Raw genomic sequence first — 26,809 nt, 5'->3', positions numbered from 1 at the left:
ACCAAATGAGAACAGTTACATAGCTTCAACATAACAGATTTTGTTATATTGCAAAACCATTGCTGTTGCCATTTATAAAGTTTATTTTGTGTTGAAAATATATATATTATTCCTTAAAATGAAATGATGATTATGCAATACATTAACAAGAATTTATAGTCTCTTTATATTAAATAATAGATTTGAGGGCATGTGATTCCAGTTCATTGTGGTTTAAAAGTAGCACAGTAAGCCTATATGTTATTAACCCTAACTATAGCTGTTAATTCATGCATTATTAAAAATAATCATTCTGAAATGAGAAATGAAATATGTTTCGAAACAAGCAACAGTTCAACACTGGCTGACTTTTTTTCTGGTGGAGGTGGAGCCTAGATTTGCACATACTCTACCCAGTGTAATAGGCTTGGTAATATCATGCATTAGCCATTTAAGGAGGTCACACATTGTTCTGTGAACTGATAAACTATTTAAATTTATAAAGCACTTTCTGACCTGTCTGAGATTTTTGACATAACGGCTTAAACAGACATGGACCATCACGGGAAACGAGGTGAAGTATACCTACAGCACCAGAGGCATGGTGAGGTAAGGCTTCAAAGGAATGTTGTAGTCTATTTTTTGTTATTGAAAACAGTTATTTTAAAATGTCTTTACACTTTTCAGTCATTGGTAACATTTTACAATAAGGTTCCATTTGTTAACTCTCATCAGCTAAGGTTTGCTAAAACAAGAGTGTTTAAATGTCAGAACCTTTTGCTATGATTTTATACTCTTAGTATTGCTAGTTTGGTAGTGTTTCTGATTTTTTACATTCACAAAAAGGAGAAACCAAACACACTAAAACATGGTACTCTGAAACTGTTACATAAGGAGCTATTTCTACCTGATCTAACCCTTAAAATTGGTTTTGTTGATGTAAACTTATGTATTCAGGTTGATTCAGTGAGGCTAAATAATATTTTTGGCTTAAATCAAACTCATTCATTTAAGCTCAATTTTAGGTTCACTTTTTTCAGTGCAGGGCTGTACTAAAGAAAGAAATGATTTTAGAGCTCATGGTATTTGCTTGGATCTTTTTAATTTAACTGAGCACTTAGATGTTCAGCATGCTCCCATCTTTTGACATTACAAGTCTTAAGGTTGAACTTCCTGTTGTAAAGTTATGTTCTGGTATATGAGTAGAATGCCACAAGATTGCATCTTCAACTCTACAAGCTGAAACTTGGTGTGCTTTTCAGAATATGGCACATTCCATTAACGAAAGTCACACCCTCATGAGAGCACATATCTACAGTCAGGTCCTGCCTTAAACACACGCACAGCACATGCAAGGTAAATTAGGGTTGGGCTGAATGAGTCATGTACCTGCAACTGCTTCTCTAATGTGAGGTCCCTAGTGTCTTATAGAAACTTTTAAATGGTAACAATGAGGAGTCCAGGGGTGTGTTCATCAGTTTCACACTGATGTAAGACTGTTTCCTGTGAGATGTGATCATTCTTACCAATCGAGTGTTTTGTTTCAGTCTATTCCAGAAAATCAGGTCATGTACACTTACTGATCACTTTGGTCCTAATAAAGTGCCCAACATGGTCTTCTGCTGTTGTAGCCCATCCACCTCAAGGTTCGACGTATTGTGCATTCTAAGATGCTATTCTGCTCACTACAATTGTACATAGTGGTTATCCGAGTTACCGTAGCCTTTCTATCAGCTCGAACCAGTCTGGATTGCGTTTCCCAAATGCATCTTATGTCTAAGTAGATCGTAGAAACCATTGGCGCCAATAGTCTCTACAATCCACTTAAGCTTGCAATGCTTCTGGGAAACACAGCCCTGGCCATTATTCGTTGACCTCTCTCATCAACAATGTGTTTCCGTTCGCAGAACTGTCACTCATTGGATGTTTTTGTTTTTTGCACCATTCTGAGTAATCTGAGTAAACAGAAATACTCAAACCAGCCTGCCTGGCACCAAAAATCATGCCACAGTCGAAATCACTGAGATCACATTTTTTCCCCATTCTGATGTTTGATGTGTACATTAACTGAAGCTCCTGACCCGTATCTGCATGATTTTATGCCTTTCACTGCTGCCACACAATTGGGTGATTAGATAATCATATGAATAAGTAGGTGTAGGTGTTCCTTATAAAGTGCTCAGTAAATGTAAATATAAGGGTGGCTGTCATTGATGTTTCATTATTAAAATAAATAGAATTGTATTTTAGAGAAAACAAATTTTCTGTAATTTATTACATATTCCCTTGGATTTCTGTTTGTGATCACCAGAAGTGGAAGCGGTATTGGCTGACCCTTCATCCAGCTAGTCGGCATGGCGTTGCGCGCTTAGAATTGTCAGAGGCCAATCAGGAAAAGTCGACTGTGGTGGTCAGACGGCATCCAGAGAGAAAAGTTGTCCGTTTGAATGACTGTGTGAGTGTCGTCAAGTTGCCTCCTCATGCAGAGGCTTGTCCAGGGGAAAACATGGCTGCCTTCTGTGTGGAGACAGAAGAAAAGAGACTGGTGTTTGCAGCAGAGAAGGAAAGCTGTGGAGAATGGGTGGAGATAATATGTAACATTGCCTTTCAGGTGAGGCTCTGGATTTGTAGATGGAAAAAAATTGACAGTTTAGTCTATATATATCCTTTATCCTGTTCCTGTTTACTTGTGTTCTTCTTGGTATTCACAACTTTATGTATGTCACAGAAACACTGTAATAGTGGCCCAAAGTCGGTCCCTCGCATGGAGGACAATCAGATCTATATGTCCAGAGAACAATGTGAGTCCAAGTCAAATTTATCAGGTCAACATGCTGTCATCCTGTCTATCCTAAAAGACCAAATCTACCCTGTTTTTTTCACATCCTTGATGCAGATCTGGTTTAAACTTTCATTAAAACCTCTAACTCAGTGTGTTATTAAATCAGCTAGTTTGCAATTGTTTCTTTATATTCTGACTTAATCAAAATCAATGTCTTTTTTATTGTAGTGTGTGAGTTCAAAGTGCTTGTGTCACAGACTGAGGCATCGGTGGGTTGTGGCCTGACAGGACAGTACTGGTTGCAAGCTGGTGAGGACATGTTGGAGCTTCAAGATCTGGAGACCAGGAAAACAGTGTTGGAGTGGCCATATAAGCTGCTACGCCGCTATGGGCGAGATAAGGTCAGCAGAAACCATGGCCTTGATAAAGTGTGGGACCACTAGATATATTTTATAATTTTTAGAAATCATATGAGTTGGCTCAAACAAAAGCTTACGACTTCCATAGGGAAAAATAAACAAGCGATATTATTACGATTTTTCCTTAGTTTAACCCCAAACCTAAACCTAAACCATAAAGTGTAACCCCTTACACAAACTCTAAACCTAACCATGATTTTAATTGACATTGGTCATACATTACGTATTGGAAGTGAGTCGGCCATTGAGAACTATTACAAATTTAAATGTAATGAAATCTAATTTACATGGACAGAAATTACATCTAAATGGTAATTAATTTAAACAGAACTGAACCCAAACCTCAAACTGAAGAATATAAACTGCTCAATTGTCTGGATTCAGCCACTAAAAAGAAACTGTTGGTGCGCCTGTCACTGCGTGTTTAACTTGCATCAAGCCTGACACAGATGCCTTTATCACACCAGTATTTAATGTTGCTTCATTAAAGCCTATATTGCAAAAACTAATGTTGACAAATAGGTTTACAGGTTCCACTGTCAAATCAAATTAGTTGACCTACTTAGATTTTTTGAATCGGTTTGCATGTTTTTTCCTAGTAAACATATTTTATTTAGCTCAAGTAAACTGTTACACGTAAATGTAATAAGTCTGTGATTAAATATTCATTGTTTTTATTCAGTTATTTAAACTGAGTTATAACATGTCTTATACAGTATAAGGAAAATCATGAAAGGAGTCTCGGTTAGCCATATTGCACATTGGATAATCCTCAGTACTTCTTAGTGCACATAAATTTACACTTTTGTAAAGTACAATTGAGTAGAAACGAATCATTTAAATTTAACAGGCTCCAAGTTTACAGAGGTAACAATAATCACCCTCATGGTGACTTCACACAAATCACAACTATCAACCAGCTACAATAAAACAACAATAGTCATAAGGATTAAAACTATATACTTTTAAATAACAATTATAATTTTTTTACATAAGTTCCCTTATTTTGACCAAATGGAAGGGCTCATGGCTATTCCACACAGATTAAATTTGGTACTTGATAATTCTGAGTTAGTAGTACTCGAAGCCAAAGTTTAAAGAACGTATATATTTGAGTTATTATTCCAAAATTAGGACCACTTAAATGTTTATATTAATGATAACTTAGGATTTAGAGAGTAATGGTAACTTAATTAAAAATAGTAAGAATAGTAAAAAATTAAGCTTAAGTTGAGTCAACTCATTTTTTTTTATTTTTTTTATTTAAGATAACTATTAGTATTTACAGTGCATGCAAGTGCACAATGTACAAATATTTTCAATTTTTGCTTGTTTTCCTGTCTGTTCCTCTAGATGCTGTTTTCTATAGAGGCAGGAAGACGCTGTGAGTCAGGCCCTGGAACCTTTAACTTTGAGACCAGGCAGAGTGAAGAGATACTCCGCCTTATTGAGTCAGCCATTCGGCAACAGAAGAGCCTCACTGTTACCGAAGGCAGGAACTCGCCACATTCACCACGTTCCCGTTCTCCTCGCTCACCCTTACCCAAACGCCCTGATAGCTTTGGTTTGCTATATACTGAGAGAACCAACAGCCCTGATTGCAGTGGAGTCAGTGAGAGTGTGTATTCAAATCAAGCTGATGCTCTTGTTCCAAACATTCATGCTTTGTCAAATCCTGTATACATAAAACCTGCAAGTCCAAGTGGCTTAGCTGAACCTGTGTATGTAAAATCTGACGATTCTTTAAGCTCCTCTAAAAGCACACACTCAGACACTGCTGGCAGCGCTAACTTGATTGAACCTGTGTATTCAAATCCTGCTGATTTATTTGGCGGACATGAATCTGTGTATGCACAGCCAGCAGATGCCATCAAATTTAATCATACTGTAAAAATAGATCAATCTGGGCTACAGTCTGGCCTCCCATCTCATAACAATGATTTTGAACCAGTGTATTCTGACCCTGTTGATGTCATCCGCTCAGGCCCAAAAGTTAACAACTGTGTTTATGCCAGCCATACTAACACAATGAACTGTCAGGTTTCCAAGGCAACGTCTAACAAAGACAAGCAACAAGAACCTGTGTACTCTGAGGTGTATAATGTCATAAAAAACTCAAGTAAAAAAACAGACCTGAACATTGAGGAGCCAGTTTACAGTGTGCCGGAGGTTGTTGCACCCCGACAAGCTGTTCAGGAAGATCAAGACAATAACTCTACACAAAACAAGATGCCTGAGGAGATCACAGCAATCTACAGCAAAGTTATGAAACCACCAAAAACTCCTCAGCCTCTCCAAGTAAAGAAACAAAGCCAAACACAAGAGATTGTCTTTGAGGACCTTGGAATGATTTAGAGTTTATCTTTACAAACATGTAGTTGTTAAATTTCCCTTGTTTTTCATATTTGAAATATTACTCTTCTTATCACTGATTTTATTAATTTATTCATCCATTCTCCCTGATGTGAATGATGATCCTTTTTATGGTTTCTAATGATGTAACATTGAAAAAAAAGAAATTATGTATTATGAGTGTTTTAAACTTTTATTTGGTATTTTTGTATTTATGCAAAATAATAAACTCTTATCTTTTTTAAACTTTGAGTTTAATAATCCCAAAGATGTATTTTAAGTACTGTTCTGGTGAACCACAGCTAAATTAACCCTTTGATGCATTTAAGGAATGTTCCAGGTTTAATACAAGTTAAGCTCAATTGACAGCATTAGTGGCATAATATTAATTACCACAAAACTTAATTTTGACTCGTCCATCCTTCTCTTTAAAAAAGCAAGGTTACAGTGAAGCTCTTAAAATGGAAGTGAATGGTGCAAATCTGTAAATGTTAAAATATTAACTATTTCAAAAGTGTAGCCACAAGACATAAACAATATGCACGTTAACATGATTTTAGTGTGATAAAATCACTTAATAACCTTTCTGTGTAAAGTTATAGCCAATTATTCTACTTCATTGCCATGACGATGTAATGTCAACAAACTTTAAAACCCTAAAATGTCTGTGAAAATGATGATTTAAACAACTTTACATCTCAAATAATACATGAGTTTTAAAAGAAGAATTAATGTAAGTGCTTTTATAAATGTATAAGCTTCAAATTTCTGCCTTTAAACCATCAAAAAATTGGCCCCATTCACTTCCATTGTAAGTGCTTTACTGGGACCAAGATTTTTGCTTTATTTAAAGAAAAGGATGTATGAGTCTAATTTAATTTTTGTGGTAATCAATATTATTCCACAAATGCTGTCGATTGAGCTTGTATTGAACCAAGAATATTAAATTAATTATTAAAATTCAAATAGTTTTTTCTAATGTTTTTTTGCTTTTCTTTTCTTTTTTTTTACTTCAAAATATAAATATAATCATTCTTTTTTCCCTCACAAAATGATGAAAACTGCAATAATGAGATAAGGCTTTTAAAAATATGCATCAAAGGTGTCTTTGATAGTCCAATTAAAAGATAAACAGTCGGCATATAAAGGTTAAAGGAATATTCTGGGTTCAATACAAGTTAAGCTCAGTTGACAGCATTTATGGCAAAATATTGATTACCACAAAAATTCATTTTGACTCGTCCATCCATCCTTTCTTTCTTTTTTTAAAAAAATTTTTATTACAAGGTTACAGTAAAGCACTTACAATGGAAGTGAATGGGGCCAATTTATGGAGGGTTTAAAGGAAGAAATGCGAAGCATATAGTAATTTTATTAAAGCACTTACATTAATTGTTTTGTCAAAACTTCTATATTATTTGAGCTGTAAAGTCATTTAAGTCGTCATTTTTTAAGTTGTTTTAGGGTTTGTTGACATTGCATTGTCATGGCAGCGAAGTTGTAAAATTGGCTATAACTTTAAACAGAAAAGGTTAGTAAGCGATTTTATTACACTAAAATCATGTTAACACACATTTTGTTTACATCTTGTGGCTGTACTTTTGAAACAGTGAGTATTTTAACATTTACAGATTGGCCCCATTCACTTCCACTGTAAGCGCCTCACTGTAACCCCGATTTTTGCTTTTTTTTTTTTAAGAAAAATTTAAATGAATTTTTGTGGTAATCAATATTATGCCACAAATGCTATCGATTGAGCTTGACTTGTATTGAACCCGGAATATTCCTTTAATTTATTTATAAGTCACCAGTTCAGATCCAGCCAGAGCAAAAACATCTTCAGTGGGACTCTGTTAAGTAGTTGATCTTTCCCTTTAAAGTATTTCAGAATGGATTTTTGAAAGATTCAAAATAAGAAACGGTTCGGTCTAAATTAACTTACATGGCTCTTATAAAATCATTCATTCAGTAAATGTATAGAACATGATGAAAAGCACTGACTACAGAAAATTGGCGTGCGCTGTAAAACAGTCATTTGTGGTTTACTACGTCATTACTATTGACCCGGAAGACTGAACGATGTCAAACCCGGACAAGCGATTCCTTCTCACACAATATTTTAAAGGTCTTTTTTAATAATTGAAATTGCATATAATTTTTTGTGTTTACCTACCGAAACATTGAACGTGTATTGAAACGTGGTGCAGGTTGCTTAAACGTTAACCATGTCAAACCGCATCGCTTTCCAGACGCAGTTAGCTTCCATTATGGAGGTGCTGGCCAATGCAGCGGTGGCTGAGATATGTAAACTCGTAGACGATGACTATGCGGTTATTAACTTACAAATGACTCAATGTCAGCGTGAAAACAAAGCCTTGAAGAGAAAACTACACATACTGGAACTGAAGATGGCACGGGGGGTTGCAGAGAGGAGGATCAGTTCACTGAATCGCACTAACAGGGTTCAAGTGAGCGCCGCTTTGTCAGACAAATACAGGAACCAGACTAATGGTGTGTGATGATAAATGTTTTTTTTTATTATTAATATCCTACTGTAAATTGTCTCTGCCAAATCAACAAACTGTTTAATATAGTTAATGTTCTTTGTGTTGTGTTTTTGACTGGTTTTCACACATCCAGACACAATGTATGGGGCTCAGTTCAACAGAGGTTTGTGGAGAGGTGGAGGGACAGACTCGACTGCCCAGAAGACTGTAAAAGAAAATAACAACATGGACAGTATGGTAAGAAAAACCTTTTGTCTTTATGATAACTGCAATAACTAGTTCAGCTAATTCCTTGATGGTGACACACATGAAATGGCTTTCTTTTGCATTCTTTAATAATTGCATCTTTTTTGAGACACACACACACACACACACACACACACATTATATATATATATATATATATATATATATATATATATATATCCAAAATGTGTAGTGTTGGGGGGCCTCCAGGAACAGGGTTTGGAACCACTGATATATAGGATAAATTGCAAATATTAGATTGCATATATACTCACACCGACCACTTTATTAGGTACACCTGTACACCTACTTATTCATGTGATTATCTAATCAGCCAATCGTGTGGCAGCAGTGTGTAAGATCAACCAGATATGGGTCAGGAGCTTCAGTTAATGTTCACATCAACCATCAGAATGGGGAAAAAATGTGATCTCAATTATTTGGACCGTGGCATGATTGTTGGTGCCAGATGGGCTGGTTTGAGTATTTCTGTAACTGCTGATCTCTTGGGATTTTCACACACAACAGCCTCTAGTTTACTCTGAATGGTGCCAAAAAATGAAAAACTTTCAGTGAGCGGCAGTTCTGTGGACGGAAAAGCCTTGTTGATGTGAGAGGTCAACGGAGAATGGCCAGACTGGTTCAAGCTGACAGAAAGGCTACGGTAACTCAGATAACCAGAATAGCATCTCAGAATGCACAACATGTAAAGCCTTGAGGCGGATGGGCTACAACAGCAGAAGACCATGTCGGGTTCCACTTCTGTCAGCCAAGAGCAGAAAGCTGAGGCTGCATTGGGAACAGGCTCCCAAAAACTGCTCAGTTGAAGACTGGAAAAACATAGCCTGCTCTGATGTCTGGCCTAGTTTCGATTTCTACTGAGGTACACAGATGGTAGGCCCACTGCAGCCAGAGCCTTCTGTACAGAGTGGTTACCTGAGTTACCGTAGCCTTTCTGTCAGCTCGAACCAGTCTGGCCATTCTCCGTTGACATCTGTCATTAACAAGGTGTTTCTGTTTGCAGAACTGCCACTCACTGGTTGTTTTTTGATTTTGACCAGACCAGCCCTCTGGCACCAACAATCATGCCACGGTCGAAATCACTGAGATCACATTTTTTCCCCATTCTGATGGTTGATTTTAACATTAACTGAAGCTCCTGGCCTGTATCTGCATGATTTATGCATTGCACTGCTACTACACGATTGGCTGATTAAATAATTGCATGAATAATTAGGTGTGCCTAATAAAGTGGTCATTAAGTGTGTGTGTGTGTGTGTGTGTGTGTGTGTGTGTGTGTATATATATATATATATATATATATATATATATATATATATATATATATATATATATATATATAACAGTATATATATATATATATATAACAGTATATACACTGATCAGCCACAACATTAAAACCACCTGCCTAATATTGTGTAGGTCCCCCTCGTGCCACCAAAACAGTGCCAAACCGCATCTCAGAATAGCACTCCGAGATGCTATTCTTCTTACCACAATTGTACAGAGCAGTTATCTGAGTTACCGTAGACTTTGTCAGTTCGAACCAGTCTGGCCATTCTCTGTTGACCTCTCTCTTCAACAAATAATTTCCATCCACAGAACTGCCTCTCACTGGATGTTTTTTGTTTTTGGCACCATTCGAAGTAAATTCTAGAGACTGTTATGCGTGAAAATCCCAGGACATCAGCAGTTACAGAAATACTCGAACCAGCCCATCTAGCACCAACAATCATCCATGTGATTATCTAATCAGCCAATCGGTGCAGTGCATAAAATCATGCAGATATGGGTCAGGAGCTTCAGTTAATGTTCACATCAACCATCAGAATGGGGAAAAAATGTGATCTCTGTGATTTCGACTGTGGCATGATTCTTGGTGCCAGACTGGCTGGTTTGAGTATTTCTGTAACTGCTGATCTCCTGGGATTTTCACACACAACAGTCTCTACAGAGTTTACTCAGAATGGTGCCTAAAACAAAAAACATCCAGTGAGCGACAGTCCTGTGGATGGAAATGCTTTGTGGATGAGAGAGTTCAACAGAGAATGGCCAGACTGGTTCGACTGACAAAGTCTACGGTAATTCAGATAACCGCTCTGTACAATTGTGGTGAGAAGAATATAATCTCAGAATGCTATTCTGTGATGCGGGTTTGCACTGTTTTGGTGGCACAGGGGACCTACACAATATTAGGCAGATGGTTTTAATGTTGTGGCTGATCGGTGTATATATATTAAACCAAAATTCATGATGTTGGGGAAAAAAGAAAATGGAACAATTTTGTGGATATTGTATATATTATATAAGATTTTTTGACTTTTTGAAATTTTTTCCATGATAGGCAGGAGGAGATGCAGAAATATCTGAAGTTGACACAGTACTGATTAAGGACGAGATGTTTGAGGAGGACCAAACACAGCAGAGACTGTTCATCAGAGATGACGGTGAGTGGATGGAAGAACACATGCTGAGATCAGACAAACACCAATTTTGCAAAAGTGTCCATCCTCCCACACCATTTCACAGCTAAATAAGTCTTATCTTAACACTGTTTCTCTTTCAGGAGTAACAGAGACTCCATCACAGACTGGAGTGGCAGGCTTTGGCGATGTTCAGATGCAGAAAGATGATGATAAGTTCTCCAGGATGCAGCAACAGTCTTTGGAGGTCAGTGGATCTGACACTGCCCTTAAATCTGAGTCAGAGTTTGAGAGTGTTAAGGGGACATCAGATGAGCCCATAGAATTACATGCTGAAGCAAAGTTTGATTTGAATGGAAAATCCAGTCCTGTCAAGGAGTACTTGATGCAAGGGAATGACAATGCAAACTTGAACCAGCAATCTTGTGCGTATACGAACAATGCAAGATCGTCTGAGAGCCAGTCCACAGGTCTTTTACAGCACTCAGAAGTCATAGAAGTTGACTCTGCAGAGGAGGGAGAAGAGATGCCTGTATGGGCACGAGGGAAAAACCAGGGTCCCTCTGTTTATCCACATTATGGGAGGGAGGAGCATCAGGATAGCAGGGCTTTCTTGCCATCCTCCAACTTCGCAGCAGTGGCATCAACATCTTCAAAAATACTGGGCACGGACAGCCACCAGAATGTCAGAGATGTCTGCTTCAACCAACAAAGAGTTGGTCGGATCAGAAATGACAAAGTTCGTCGTGAAAAACTCTTTGCCTGTACATATTGTGGTAAAGTTTTTAACCGTCCCAAAAAGGTGGTGATCCACCAACGGATTCACACAGGCGAGAAGCCATTCAAGTGTAACACCTGTGGGAAGTTATTTACAGAGGCAGGAAACCTAAGAAAGCACCAGAAAATCCACCCAGGAGAACAGCCATATAGTTGTACGCAGTGTGGGATGACTTTTTCCTGGATACGGAACCTGAAAAACCACCAGCTGGAGTACCATCCTAATATGTTAATAGCAGAGTAACAGCTGAATTTAGGAGGAATTAATTACAGTTTTTAAAGGAGTAGCAAATAATCACTCATCATTTACTCATCCTCATGCCATCCCAGATGTGAACTGAACACAACAACAACTCCAACATCAACACCAATAATGTTTATTTATTTACTATTTAGTTAAATGTTTTTTCATGATCCAAAGATAGCACTGTCACAGTCAAGGAAGTGTTTCTTCTTCTTGTGATGTTTATTAGAGATTGGCAATTTAGCTTTTGGTGCATTACAGCCACCAACTGAGCTGGAGTGTGGAAACGTCAGCTGAAGAGGATGAAATTAGCAAAATTTCATCAAAAAGAGGTCACACACCTTATGTTGGATTAAATCCTACTTTAAAGGTACCCTCTGGAGTTTACTTGTAAACAAAAAAAAGTTATGTTTAATTCATTCTTGAGGTCTTACAAACATGTGGAATGCAGTTCTGTCCCCATTAATGGTATAAAAATGTATATCATTATAAATATCTATATCAAATGATATTGAAAAAAATGTGTGATTTAATTTTTTTGGCCATATCGCCTAGCCCCAGCTGAAATATTCTTCTAAAAATCTTCGTTTGTGTTCAGCAGACGAAAGTGATATACATCTGGAATGGCATGAGGGTGAGTAAATGATGAGAGATTTTCATTGTTGAGTGAAATATCCCTTTAACATCAGCAGATTACTGATAAGTATAAAATGAATACCCAATGTGCGTATTGTACCACAACCACAATAAAATCTCTCCAGAATAAAGACTTTGGTTTAGATTCAGTTACATGATTTGCATTGTGTTTAATCGATACTGATATGGGTCAAGTTTTTTTTTTTTATTATTTCATGATCACATTTAAAGAAGGTGTAAATGCAAATCTATTTTCGTTATCTGGATATAACTACGCAAGTAATGAAGTTACGCTACAGTCATCTGTTGTTAAAGCACTCTGTTGCTGCTTCTTGGCTTTTGATATTTATTCTGCCATCGCAATGTGAAGAACACAAAAGACATTCCGGTCACCCAGTTTAGTGAACAATATAACATGAATGATTTCATTGGAATACACACTCCTCAAATCCCCACTCGCATCTCTCTCTCTTGATTTTCTAGTGTTTATTAATCACTGTTAGCATACTTTACCATGGAAATGTTTCTAAAATAGATAGAGATACCTTATTATTTAATGGTCAAAGTGATTGAAAGCATTGGCATTATACAGCAACGTTTTAAAAATGTGCTAAACGATTTTAGTTACCGCAGCCTCTAATGTAATAAAAAGTAGTGTTTTCCATTTTGCATGGTAAGTGTGATCGTATTTCTATCCGATCATGGTGGAGCACTTGACTGCAAAATGTAAATGCAGTCCAGCCAAAGAATATCCAGATACTATCCAGATATGAAATGCATGTTATGCCAGGAGTAAAGGGGGACATAGTCTAAGAGTTTTAATTATAAATGTTGTTTATAACTCAGTTTTGACGAAATCTGTAGTTGCTGTGTCTTGCCTTTGCACGGCAGTACAGCTCTGTGGTGTTCTGTAGACATGTGAAGCGACTTCGTGAAAATGTTATCAAGCAGTATTTGGCATACTGAAAGTGTTTAACATGTTTTAATAAACATTTGTGAACTTATCCTGTGTATGATTCTTTGAGAAAAAAAGTCCTTAACTAAAGTCTGCCTCTCCTCTTATTGAGCAAACAGGTATTATGATGAGATGGTCTTTGAATGATGAAGTAAGACCTTTTCTGGGTACATCATGTGACCAGATGTAATTGCAACCACAAGTGTAAAGTTTGCTTGTGTTCAGCAAATTCAGATCACTCACAAACAAATACATTTTATTAAATTATGGAAAGATCAGAGCCCACATACCAGACTGCAGGAAACATAACTATTATTAAACACTGGTAAATCATGCTCTAGTTGCACAAAAGTTGTGTAAGTACAGACCCACTTTTCCTTTTTTTCAAAGAATAAAAAGTGCACAGCCGTGTGTATTCAAAGTAGGGCTGTGAATCGATTAATGTGTACATTAAAACAAACCATAAATATGTTTACTTTGTCTCAAAAGAACTTTCAAGAAATTGGTTAGTCTTTATTTTAAATTATTTAAATATGTACTTGTTAAAATGTTTAGTTTTTTTGCGAATGGAGTTAGACTGACACATTTTTACAGGTATATAATCTTTGAAAAACAAAGTTTAAATGCCGTTAAATCAGCGGACATGCTATAATTAAAAGTTGGGCAAAATCTTCTAGCATTTTCCAGTTGACTTTTTTAATAATAGGATCGAATGGGTAGAATCAGTTTAAATCAGCCTTTACTGGCAAGATAAACTAAGTGTACATTGACCATTATAAGACACCACATATATAAAACAGATATAAAACAATTGAATGCAGAAGTTTAATTTACTGAAGTTTAAAATCTCAAAAATTGTATTTTCTCTGGCTGCCGTTCAGTCTCTATCACGCACACGCTGTTTCTCTCTCATACAATTTCGTTTTTGACACTGGTTCAGATGACAGTAAGTGAGTGTTTTCAGGTGAGCGAAGAGATAAGGCAGCTTGCCCATATCTCTCCCACACCTGGCTCACCACTTGTGGGTGAAGTCTCCATTCTCAGTACAGTAAATCTGCTCCCATGTTTATTATTCCCGGGACATGCGTTGCGCGTAATGAATAAGCGTGCAGACAATCCATTTCTGTGCTAGGATGTGCAGTCTATTAGAGCGTATACCTCCTGGGAATTAATATATGCCAATTTTAGCCACAGGAACTTGGGGGAAAACAGTTAAGTTTCAGGAAGTGGAAAAAAATGGACACTGCATAAATTGCGTTAAACAGGGTAATGTTGTAACACAAAGCTTTGTTTCATGTGTTTAGCAGCAAAGGGAGGTGGAAGATGGAGAACCAGATACAATAGTGATAAAAGATGATCTGAATGACCCATTGGAAGAAAGCCAGACACAAGAAGCCATACATGTGCAAGATGGTAAGTAGAGGGCCAAAAAGCAACCCTCTGATTGCTGCTGATCCTCATACAAGCCTGTTGGTAATGAATATATAAATATACTTTGGCCTGTAAGTCTTGTATGAAAATGACAGAGTAAACATTCCTTTTCCCCTGGGTCAGAAGAGTCGAGGACAGACATTTGTAATGGAAGACTTTCTACCTCACCAGCCAAAAGCACAGTGGCGTTTGGAACAGAAGAGGTTTGTTGATTTACTGTTCTGTTAAAACACAATTAAAAAACAAAGAGTTTTAACAGGAAAACCGTCCTTTTATGAAAGTATCATGCCACCTACATGGTAGAGAAGTTTCCCTCTTGTATAGATGGCAGTTTATTCTGGACTGGAAAAATCAATGCCGGTTTGTCTTTTCAGAAACTTGGTGATACACATTGTCACATTCATCAAACATACAGTATTACATTTTATTTACAACACACATCAGTGGCCCAGTAATAATGCTTGATTTGTATATGTTGTTACCTGCTGAAGAGTAAGTGTAAAGCTGGGTTCACACTGCACGATTTTTCCGTCTGAGACAAAATATTTCTCTGCAGTCTTTGATTGCTTAGTATGACATGTTCACATGTCATAAGAAAGTTCTGGATTTTTACGATTGCCAGATGAAGTAAAACACCCAGTCAGCGCTGTCATTCAGGACATTTGTGACCAAAATCTTGGCTACACTGTTTATCATAAAGCCTAATACAGTGTGCCATGGCTTTTTCCCAAGATCGCACAGGGATCATATTGTACAGTCCAATAAACAACAATTATAAAGGACCGTAAAAATGGTACAGTGTGCACCAGGCTTAAAGGAATATTCCGGCTTTAATACAAGTTAAGCTCAATCGACAGCATTTGTGGCATAATATTAAGTACCACAAAAATTTATTTTGACTTGCCCCTCTTTTTCTTTAAAAAAAAGCAAAACTCGAAGTTACAGTGAGGCACTTACAATGGAAGTGAAAGGGGCCAGTCCAAAAACGTTAAAATATTCACTGTTTCAAAAGTATAGCCACGTGACATAAACAAAATGCGTGTTAACATGATTTTAGTGTGATCAAATTGCGTACTAACCTTTTCTGTGTAAAGTTATAGCCAATTTTACTACTCCTTTGCCAAAACAATGTCAACAAACCCTAAAAAGACTGTAAAATTATTATTTAAACAAATTTACATCTCAAATAATACATGAGTTTTAACAGAAGAAATTATTGAAGTGCTTTTTATAAAATTAGTTTCCCATTTCTTCCTTTAAACCCTCAGAAAAATGCCCCCATTCACTTCCATTTTAAGTGCCACACTGTAACCTTGATTTTTGCTTTTTTTTTTAAGAAAAGGATGGAGTCGTCGAAATGATTGTTTTGTGTAAACAACATTATGCCACAAATTGACTTGTATTGAACCTAAAATATTCCTTTAAGGCACATTGGGACAAAAGGATCTGTTAAAAATATGTGTAAATGTAGTTTCATTTTGTTCCCAGCCAATAGAGTCCGATTTTTCCCATTGGAGGGAAAGTGGACTGGATAGGGGCCAGAAGACCAACAACATACTAGGTGAGTTGTGGATAGTAATAAAGAGAAAAAAGTCAAATGGTTTTTATCCATGAAAGTATATACATGTATGCTCTTTTTCCACTATGAATAGGAATTTAATATAATAACATATTAAAAATGCCTTGAATGTTATCCTAAATTAATTGAATGTAAGAGTATTTGAAGATTAGATTTGCTATTTCAAATATCTGAATTGATTCCAATCCAGGTGCGGTGGAATCCAGTCCAAGTAGTTCTCAACATTATCATTACCACAAGTCTGCTGTTCGACCTAGCAAAGGTCTAACAACAGGAGAAACAGCAGCTCACACAAGCTCGGGGCACTGGGGAGCAGTGAAAATCAGTACCTCACTCCCAAACCAGCTTATAATTAGCAAAGAAAGGATAGCCACTGAGACACCAGGAACAGAGTGCTCGTCATATGAAAGACCTGCAGAGCATAAAAGTCGCTTTACATGTTGGACCTCCTCTGTGCAACCATCTTGCTCATATACCACAGAGTCCTACCAGGATCAAGACTGTATGCTGGTTGAATCAATCAGAGGCTCAAAGGGTGGACTGAATGCTCCATCGTCTACCCGAACACATGCTGTTAGAAGCTCAGATGCAGCAGAAGGACCCATCAGCGAAGAGGAAGGGGAGAATCAAGCCATCATTTTGAGGCAAGGCCTAACCAAACTATTAGGCCACATTAGTAGGCCAGAAGGGATTCAGACAGAGAACGCATGTAAGACAAACTCCTCACATTTCACTGTGATTCCCCAAATGATTACCAGCTTAACCCAGCCTCTTGCTGGGCTCCAACTTGCAAATTACATGGAGAAAGGTAAAAAGAAAAACTACGTTTGTAAGTACTGTGGAAAAGCCTTTTCCGGAATGTCCAATCTTGTGGCACACCAGCGCGTGCATACTGGGGAGAAGCCTTTTAGGTGTAATACTTGTGGGAAGCTCTTCACAGAAGCAGGTAACCTGAAGAAACACCATAGAGTTCACACAGGAGAAAAGCCCTTCATATGTAGCCGCTGTGGGAAGCGATTCGCCTGGATTTGCAACCTCAAGACACATCAGCAGTCAGCCTCCTGTGGAGTCTGAAGACACATTTAATGAAACACATCTGATGACAATGTAGGGCTTCCAACTTATGGCTTCTCGTAAACCCATCTTTTGAAACCTTAAAGCTTTTAAAAATGATAAATGGCCAAGTAGATTTAGCAAAAATACGACTGGAAATATAAAAGAAAATTTAACTAGATTTTGGTGATATACAGAAATAAGTGCACGTTTGTCCATGAATTGTAATATTAACAATGAACAGCAGGTGGTGGACGAGCACAAATAAATAAGCGTGAATCGGTGTTGTTTTTCCTTCATAATATTAGTTGAATTGCCTCGAACGTTACATTATGCGGAACTCGACTCCATATTTTATATTAGTTTGTAGTATAGTTTTAACGATGAGAATAGGAAGAATGGATTTATTTTGGCTAAAATAAATGTACTATCAGCCCGGCTAGCTCAGTCGGTAGAGCATGAGACTCTTAATCTCAGGGTCGTGGGTTCGAGCCCCACGTTGGGCGAAGTTGTTTTTTTCATTATTTAACTTATTTATTATTACCAAAAACAAAACCAGACATAATGGAACAATGTTCCAGAGCATGGTTATTTCAACACATTTTTTAAACGATATAGTAATTTTGAGGTCCTAATTATGCACCATGTGGACTATATTCAGATTTACGTTTTATTCATTTAATTAAAAAATCATCTTTGTAGCTATGTAGAGTCTCAGGGCGTAGAATCAAGTGTCATAACCACCAGTTGGTGATCATTTTAGAGAGCAGCAGGATAATTGCAGAGTACAATAATTAAAACTGAAATAAAATAGATAGTCTAATCACTTAAAACCCCGTTGAAGAGCCATTGAGGATTATGATCGGGATTGCAATATGGATGAAACTGGGGTAAGCGATGAAAAATGCTTAAGGGGATGGGATGTTAGTAGAAGTTGATTTCGATATATCGACCTCTGGGTTATGGGACCAGCACGCTTACGCTGCGCGTGATATTTCAAGCATGTCTTGAGCAATGTTTGAAGTGTATACATAAGGCGTTTTGGTCATTTTATTAAGTTCCAAATTTCATTTTGAAATAATATGTATTTGTTGTTAGGTACATTTGTCAGTGCGGTTTTGCAGACTGTTTTTTTTTTTTTTTTTTTTAACATACCAGCATCCGGAATTTATCGTATATCCGACATTGCTTTATTTATGGTGTTAAAAAACAATGATTCACTATACTACCTCCTGGAATTATTAGACTTTAAACAGACGAGTGCAGTGCTGGATAGCGAAAAAACAAACATTGTTTGGCTGAAAATCGAAGCGAGGCCGCAGCGTAAAGAGTATGGAAGCCTAACCACAAGACCAGATATACTCGAGCTACTTTTTTATGAAGGGCCAAAAATCAAACTTGATTGAGGGCAGTGGGTCAAAAGTAAACGTTGCATATATCAAACTGTATTATTTTAAAATTAAATATTAATACTGTAAAACACACAAAACTAGTGATTTGAAGATCAGATCATTTTATTGACTTGAATCTTTGAGTCTCGTTCAGCAAAATTAATCTTTATTTAAGTCATTTTGTTCATTTGAGCGGAATTAAATTAAAATGTTATATTTTCAATAGCCAAATCCCACCCAACACGTCTACTTATGCAAACTTTGATTATAGTCCCAATAAGTAAAAATTGATAATGCAGCCAAGGACAAATTATGAGAAATAGAATGATTAATTCACCTCTGGAATCTTCTTGTCCCAGTTGTTCGTTCTTTTGTCACGTGACAGCCGTATGTGTATAGCGTATACGGCTGTCACATGACAAAAGAACAAACGACTTGGACCAAAAGACTGGAGAGGTGAACTAATCGTTTCTGTTTCTTGTGTGAGCAATGCATAGCGTATACGGCTGTCACGTGACAAAAGAACGAACCAAAGGAGTTGAAAGGTGAACTAATCATTTCTGTTTCCTGTACAGCGCCTATGCAGTTTTCATGTAACAAACGAATGGAGGTTGCGCAGTGCACATGCGTGGCCAACACAAAATGAACAAATCACTTTGTGAGTCACTTTGGATAAAATGTCTGCTAAATGACTAAATGTAAGAGTCTCTTAAAACATGGTTACTGTCTCTTTAAGAACAGGGCATCTCCTCACATTGAACACAAGGGAGTTCTGTGCAGTTTGGGAGAGATGAGGATACAATGCCATGGTGTAATACTATCAAGTAGGATATTGTTTTGTGACAAAGAAGATATTAAAGATATTTCTTATCATAGACCTAGGTTACACATTGTGATGGATTTCACTCAGTATTACCATTTATTGGGACTGCCAACTGTAATAGCAGGGCTGTTTCTAGGTATAGGCCAAAGAGGAGGCCTCTGCAAATACTGCACAAAGTATAGTGTGCATTCAAGCCATATTTCATTTCGGATGACTGTTCAGACTGTTCTGCAAGTCCACCTAATTACCTGTAATTTCTTGACACTGCTTCAGTTCCCACTCCATTTTAAAACAACTAGGTTCTGTCTGGCGGTATTGAATGCCCACCTCCGACTTTGAATGTCCACTTCCGGCCAATCGTTGTGAAGATTTTGGGGGTGGCACCTGGGATGGCCAATGGAGCAAACTTTCAGACAGCACTTATACATTTTTAAAAATTAAATCACTTATACTCTCAATATATATATATATATATATATATATATATATATATATATATATATATATATATATATATATTTTTCAAAAAGCTATAGTTTTTGTAATGCAAAAATAAAACCAAAAAAATGTTAAAACAAAAAGATTAATACGAATTAATACATTAATAAAAACGAAGAGCTCCATCAATAAAAAAAATATATATATATATATATATATATATATATATATATATATATACATAGTATATATATACTTGTCATCTATGGCAAGGTGGGCCAAATCAGTGGTGATCACGGGCCAACTTTGGCCCATGGGCCCTAGTTTGGGCACCTCTGCACTAGACAGACCAATTTCCATTATCATCAAAATGCAAGGAAGATATAAAACCTATCAACACTATTTGACACTTTCTTCGGTTTTGAAGCCGGACTGTGAAAAGCAGAAACGGAAGGCTTCAGTGTTTCAGTTGACGCCTGAAACGGAACTGATAACTCATCAAACACGCAACAAGGTTATAATAGTCTTAAATTTTTTAATTGAGTTTTTATTTCTATTTCGTTTTAAATGTTTCGGTCCAATTTAGTTTAGTTTTAATTTTGTTTGTTAGTTCTTTGTTAGTTTTAGTTTAGTTTTTAAATATTTGATCGTTTAGTTTTAGGTTTTCATTACATTTAGTTTTTATTTTAGTTTTTATATCAAGTGATACGTACAGTCAAAGTCAGAAATTTACATACACCTTAGCCAAATACATTTAAACTCAGTTTTTCACAATTCCTGACATTTAATCGTAGAAAACATTCCCTGTCTTAGGTCAGTTAGGATCACTACTTTATTTTAAGAATGTGAAATGTCAGAATAATAGTAGAGATAATAATTTATTTCAGCTTTTATTTCTTTCGTCACATTCCCAGTGGGTCAGAAGTTTACATACACTTTGTTAGTATTTGGTAGCATTGCCTTTAAAGGTGCTATATGTAATATATTTACTGTACTAAATCATAAAATGACCATAATATGTCAGTAGAGAATTAGGAAACATGCTAAGTTGAAATACTGGTTTCTCCGATAACAATGCTACAGCCAGTATATTCTACTTTGAAGTTTCCATTCCGGTCCGGAATTTCTGTTTATGTTTTGGCCTGTGTGATCCCGCCCACTGCCCACTCACCAATAGTATTTAGACACCGCCGAGTTGCCAGATTTGAACAAGTTTGCAGGCACACAACACTGCGTGCTGCAACCATGGAAGCCAGCAAATGAACTGGATCAGAGATAACAGATTCCACCCGACCTAAAAAGCCTCGCCATCCGTTTAAAAACCACCATGACCAGAGGCGTAGTAAAACAAGGATAAATATTGGAGATGCCTTTGGAAGATGGAGACAGCTTAAAGCCCAGAAATCCTTTAAAACGGATGCTGAGTTGGCTAATTCTGGCAACCCGCATGAGCTTCGAGTCTGGGGCGGGGCAGACAACTCTCGAATATTTTGAATTTGGACTGCAGTACCCATTTTAAACGCTTGTTGTCAGTCTTACATATAGCACCTTTAAATTGTTTAACTTGAGTCAAACGATTTGGTAGCCTTCCACAAGCTTCTCACAATAAGTTGCTGGAATTTTGGCCCATTCCTCCAGACAAAACTGGTGTAACTGAGTCAGGTTTGTACGCCTCGTTGCTCGCACACGCTTTTTCATTTCTGCCTACAAATTTTGTCGGATTGAGGTCAGGGCTTTGTGATCGGCACTCCAATACCTTGACTTTGTTGTCCTTAAGCCATTTTGCCACAAAATTATCCATTTGGAAGACCTATTTGCGACCAAGCTTTAACTTCCTGGCTGATGTCTTGAGATGTTGCTTCAATATATCCACACCGTTTTCCTTCCTCATGATGCCATCTATTTTGTGAAGTGCACCAGTCCCTCCTGCAGCAAAGCACCTCCACAACATGCTGCCACCCCCATGCTTCATGGTTGGGATGGTGATTTTCAGCTTGCAAGCCTCACCCTTTTTCCTCAAAACATAACGATGGTCATTATGGCCAAACAGTTTAATTTTTGTTTCATTAGACCAGAGGACATTTCTCCAAAAATGAAGATCTTTGTCCCCATGTGCATTTGCAAACGGTAGTCTGGCTTTTTTTATGGCATTTTTGGAGCAGTGGCTTCTTCCTTGCTGAGCAACTTTTCAAGTTATGTCGATATAGGACTTGTTTTACTATGGATATAGATACTTGTCTACCTGTTTTCTCCAGCATCTTCACAAGGTCCTTTGCTGTTATTCTGGGATTTATTTGCACTTTTCACACCAAACTATGTTAATCTCTAGGAGACAGAATGCGTCTCCTTTCTGAGCGGTATGATGGCCGCGTGGTCCCATGGTGTTTATACTTGCATATTATTGTTTGTACAGGTGAACATGGTACCTTCAGGCATTTGGAAATTGCTCCAAAGGATGAACCAGACTTGTGGAGGTCCATAATTGTTTTTCTGAAGTCTTGGCTGATTTCTTTTGATTTTCCATGATGTCAAGCAAAGAGGCACTGAGTTTGAAGGTAGGCCTTAAAATACATCCACAGGTACACCTCCAATTCAGTACACCTTCTGTCAGAAGCTAACTGGCTAATTGCCTAAAGGATTGACACCATTTTCTGGAATTTTACAAGCTGCTAAACGGCACAGTTAACTTGGTGTATGTAAACTTCTGACCCACTAGAATTGTGATATAGTCAATTTAAAGTGAAACAATCTGTCTGTAAACAACTGTTGGAAAAATGACTTGTGTCATGCACAAAGTAGATGTCCAAAACGACTTGCCAAAACTATAGTTTGCTAATATGAAATCAGTGGAGTAGTTAAAAAAATTAGTTTTATTGACTTCAACCTAAGTGTATGTAAACGTCTAACTTCAACTGTATAGAATAGGGAAAACAGGCATTTGTGCAACGTGGGTCATATAGCTGGACACCCAAATGAACAGTTTGTAAATAATACTTATGAAAAGACTGTGTGTGTGTGTGTGTGTGTGTGTGTGAGAGAGAGAGAGAGAGAGAGAGAGAGAGATGGATATTGTATTGTTTCTGTTCTCTTTGTTTTAACATCATTCATTGGCAACACAACCAACAGTAATTCCAATAAAGGTTAAAATGTGTCATAATTGAAGTCCCAGACACGGCTAGCGCGTTTTCTATAGGGTGACCAGATTTTGAAAGTCTCAAACTGGGGCACCTGGGGGGTTTGCGATACATGCATATATATATATATATATGTATATATGTATATATATATATACAGTATATACTGTGTGTGTGTGTGTGTGTGTGTGTGTATGTATGTATGTATGTATGTATGTATGTATGTATATATATATATATATATATATATATATATATATATATATATATATATATATATATATATATATATAAACATACATTGTATTAAACATAGTAGCAAAATACAACAATACAACATCTTTTAGTATGTGAACTGTTATTTTATTTTATATATATATTGTTTTATACAATTTAAAATATAGCCTATTCTATCCACATGATGTCATATTGCATGTATAATAATGTTCTGACTTATCAGTGCTTGAAATTTCTTGGCAGCTACACATTTTTTCACATTATTTACAACACTGGAACTTAAAAGTTAAAATACAATTACACATTTCCACATTTAAGTGCTTGTACTATTTAAAAACATAATACAGGTTTACGAAAATGACCTGCAATCTCTTATTTAACACTGTGGCCATGGGAATGTAAACATTTACAGTGACAGCAAAACATTTCAATTGCATTTTCACGTGTTGTGCAAAGAAATAGATCTGTTTCTTTCAGCTTGTTGAACATGCATTTTCACTTGGGCGTTTCTAATTTGCCATGATGATGACAGTGCAGCAGAGAGCGTCAAGCGTGCGTCGTTGTCATGGTAACCAGATTCTGTGCCGATTGCTAGAAAGTATCGTCAAATCATCGTGCAGTAGTCTTCATGTTAAGGTCAAAGCTTTAAAAACATATCGCAACAAAAACGAAAACTAAATATTTTTTAAGATTATTTTTAGTTAAGTTTCAGTTTTTTAAATTATGTATACGATAATAACCTTGACACGCAAATGTAGTAATTTATTTAATAAAGTTACTTTATTATTTGCATAAAAAATGCACTCTTTGTAATGTGTTTGGGTATACAACATAAATTTGATTTTGTTTTTTGTGACTCAATGCTTGTTTTAAGTTTGTTCTAAGAACACGATCCTTCTTTTAATTTCCACCTTTATTTATCAATTTAGCTGTGTTAAAAAATCTTATAATAATACAGTGACATTAATAAGATTGCAAAGTTTTCTAATGCATGATTGTGACAAGAACACAATAGACTGTCTTTCTTATACTGATGTCTGAAAAAATATATTAAAAAGGGATAGTTCACCCAAAAATTTAAATTCAGTCATTGTTTACCTCTTCAAGCTTCAAAAGGACACAAAAGTATAATTCAGAAGTCTAATAAATTATTGTATGGATTGGTGAGAAACTATGAAGGTAAATCATTAGCAAAACTCGAGAACTTGCATATTTGGATTTGAGAACTTGTACAATAAATATTTGTACTGGTAAGTTGAAATTTACACTCACAGCACCGATGTGAAAACTTGTAAAATAAAAATTTGAAGTTGAATGTTGCAATCTGTTCTCACAGACAATAATTCAAAGCTTGTGTTCTGAATTTACAATTGCAGACAAGTAGTCACAAATTTGTAAAATGACATTCAAATAAATACAACTACAGACACAACCTTGTATTACACATTAACTTTGATACTTCATTTTCGCGGTACAACCACAAATCGGCACTTACAACCTCTCAAATCTGGCACTGCAACTTGAAATCTTCATGCCTTGACTTTTGCAACTACTTTTGTGAAAAACTGTAGCAAAACTCACTTGTGCACTTGTAAATACTGATGCAAGAGAGCAAGACCAGTGTTTGGCGGGGGAGGGGGCAATAAAGTCATTTTATTGGTTGATGCCTAGCCAATGAAATGGGAAATTTTTGAACACGATGACATCACGCCACAGCGCCGGCCTATGCCTTTTTGTTAAGGCAAAGCAGAGCCGGTCATGGCGATGGAGGGATCTAACAATCCGAGGGTACATTTTTTTAAATAATTAATTAAATGATATACAAATATTTTTGGTAAAACTCCCACACTTATCAATATGTTTTCCTTCACTGATATAGTAACGTATATTATTGATGAAGACCACTTTCCACTCGACAATGTAAAGTTTTACCAGGTATCCAAGTACTGTACAGGTAGTTTTCCATTAGTGTGATGTCTAAATAACCAACATAATTAATTATTATTTTAGCTGAAGCAAGTTTGCTGATGATGATCAATATTTAAGGGAAAATGTACAGCCAGCCAGTCATTATCTTAAAATAAACCTCGTTCAGTGTGATAATAAAAGACCGCTTTGCGTTGGGGCACTGATCACCTTGTCGTAGTTTATTATATGCAATCAACGATATGCAAGCAAAGAAAGGGTTTAAAGTACAGCAAACGGATTCACCACGTAGAATCAGTCTGTATGTGTAAAATAAACTACTGCAAATGTGTAAATGACTTGTATTTGTGGCGTAAATATTTTCCAGAAATAATCCGATATGCACTGTTCCATTTTCCCTTTTGTTGTGCTCACACTTTTGGCACAAATTTCTCACTGAAAAGAGTTTTGCAAGCATGAGGGGGAAGGTGGGTCTACCTGCTTCTAGTAACCAATCAAATGAGGTTTTCCTTGACCAGTTTACTCTGACCTGATTGGTTTAACAATGTGACAGACAGCTTCTTCTTCATAAGGCTCAGCGTTGTTCCTCTGGGTACCTCTCCTCTCTTAAATATTAAACTGAAATATTAATACATACACGTTCTTTTATTGTGAGAGTAAAGTTGAACCGATACCGTTTATTGATATAAATATGATTCTCAATTTGGTGTTCAAATGTTTCTTCCTTGTTGCTGTTCATTATTTGTATTATATTTACTTTTAATTATCATTGGCAAGACATTTTGATGAATAGATGGAATTAGCAGTAATCATAGAACTCACGCTAGAAAATAAATTAATAAAGTAAGCCATATAAAATGAAATTCTCTGAAAAGATAGATAAATAGAGTTTACTTATATAAAATATAATATATAATAATTTTCTTTTCTAGAATAAGTTCTATGATACCAGCAATTTCCATCCATCCATCCACCCATTTGCCATGCCAATGATAATATAATTAAAATATAATTTAAAAAATGAACAGCAACAAGAAGAAACATTTGAACACCAGATTGAGAATCATATTTATATCAATAAACTGTGTCGGTTCAACTTTACTCTCACAATAAAATAACATGTATGTACTCTATTAATATTTAAGTTTAATATTTAAGAGAGGAGAGATACCCAGAGGAATGGCGCTGAGACTTATGACAAAGAAGCTGTCTGTCACGTTGTTTAACCAATCAGATCAGAGTAAACTGGTCAAGGAACACCTCATTTGATTAGTTACTAGAAGCAGGTAGACACGCCTTCCCCCTCACGCTTGTAAAACCCTTTTCAGTGAGAAATTTGTGCCAAAAGTGTGAGCACAACAAAAGTGAAAACAGAACAGTATATATCAGATTATTTCTGGAAAATATTTATAACACAAAAGTCAGTTACACGTTTGCAGTATTTTATTTTACACAT

At 36.5% G+C, this 26,809-nt stretch overlaps 2 protein-coding genes and 1 non-coding gene across 7 annotated transcripts; all 3 read left to right on the top strand.

Moving 5' to 3' along the window:
• Nucleotides 1–425: 425 nt before the first annotated feature.
• Nucleotides 426–5,765, top strand: LOC127443983 (docking protein 2-like). 2 transcript variants are annotated; one of them, XM_051703098.1, is made up of 6 exons: nt 441–588; nt 1,242–1,335; nt 2,291–2,590; nt 2,708–2,780; nt 2,990–3,162; nt 4,534–5,764. In XM_051703098.1, the coding sequence occupies exons 3-6, from the start codon at nt 2,486–2,488 to the stop codon at nt 5,533–5,535; spliced, it is 1,353 nt and encodes a 450-aa protein (XP_051559058.1). In that variant the 5' UTR covers nt 441–588; nt 1,242–1,335; nt 2,291–2,485; the 3' UTR covers nt 5,536–5,764. The 2 variants fall into 2 exon arrangements, with proteins under 2 accessions (XP_051559057.1, XP_051559058.1); XM_051703097.1 differs by lacking the exon at nt 1,242–1,335 and having other exon boundaries at nt 426–588; nt 4,534–5,765.
• Nucleotides 5,766–7,600: 1,835 nt separating this feature from the next.
• On the top strand, nt 7,601–19,096 carry LOC127444226 (sal-like protein 1). Of its 4 annotated transcripts, none has more exons than XM_051703501.1 (8): nt 7,601–8,043; nt 8,173–8,276; nt 10,651–10,753; nt 10,873–10,976; nt 14,649–14,754; nt 14,899–14,975; nt 16,261–16,333; nt 16,542–19,096. In XM_051703501.1, the coding sequence occupies exons 1-8, from the start codon at nt 7,758–7,760 to the stop codon at nt 17,423–17,425; spliced, it is 1,737 nt and encodes a 578-aa protein (XP_051559461.1). In that variant the 5' UTR covers nt 7,601–7,757; the 3' UTR covers nt 17,426–19,096. The 4 variants fall into 4 exon arrangements, with proteins under 4 accessions (XP_051559461.1, XP_051559459.1, XP_051559460.1 ...); XM_051703499.1 differs by having other exon boundaries at nt 14,896–14,975; XM_051703500.1 differs by having other exon boundaries at nt 14,646–14,754.
• Nucleotides 17,838–17,910, top strand: trnak-cuu (transfer RNA lysine (anticodon CUU)). The gene has a single exon. It is a non-coding gene; the product is annotated as a tRNA-Lys (tRNA).
• Nucleotides 19,097–26,809: the final 7,713 nt, after the last annotated feature.

This window comes from Myxocyprinus asiaticus, chromosome 7 (genome assembly GCF_019703515.2).
Source record: "Myxocyprinus asiaticus isolate MX2 ecotype Aquarium Trade chromosome 7, UBuf_Myxa_2, whole genome shotgun sequence".
Taxonomy (NCBI): domain Eukaryota; kingdom Metazoa; phylum Chordata; class Actinopteri; order Cypriniformes; family Catostomidae; genus Myxocyprinus; species Myxocyprinus asiaticus.
Note: the sequence above shows the minus strand (reverse complement) of the source record. Positions and strands in the feature narration are given on the sequence as shown.

Excerpts from the sequence above, each read along its gene's own strand:
- LOC127443983 (XM_051703097.1), top strand. The coding sequence starts at position 532 with ATGGACCATCACGGGAAACGAGGTGAAGTATACCTACAGCACCAGAGG. Across the intron at positions 2,781-2,989 it reads CTATATGTCCAGAGAACAAT|TGTGTGAGTTCAAAGTGCTT; the intron begins GTGAGTCCAAGT and ends TTTTTATTGTAG. Across the intron at positions 3,163-4,533 it reads GCCGCTATGGGCGAGATAAG|ATGCTGTTTTCTATAGAGGC; the intron begins GTCAGCAGAAAC and ends CTGTTCCTCTAG.
- LOC127444226 (XM_051703498.1), top strand. The coding sequence starts at position 7,758 with ATGTCAAACCGCATCGCTTTCCAGACGCAGTTAGCTTCCATTATGGAG. Across the intron at positions 14,755-14,895 it reads AGCCATACATGTGCAAGATG|AAGAGTCGAGGACAGACATT; the intron begins GTAAGTAGAGGG and ends CCCCTGGGTCAG. Across the intron at positions 14,976-16,260 it reads TGGCGTTTGGAACAGAAGAG|CCAATAGAGTCCGATTTTTC; the intron begins GTTTGTTGATTT and ends TTTTGTTCCCAG.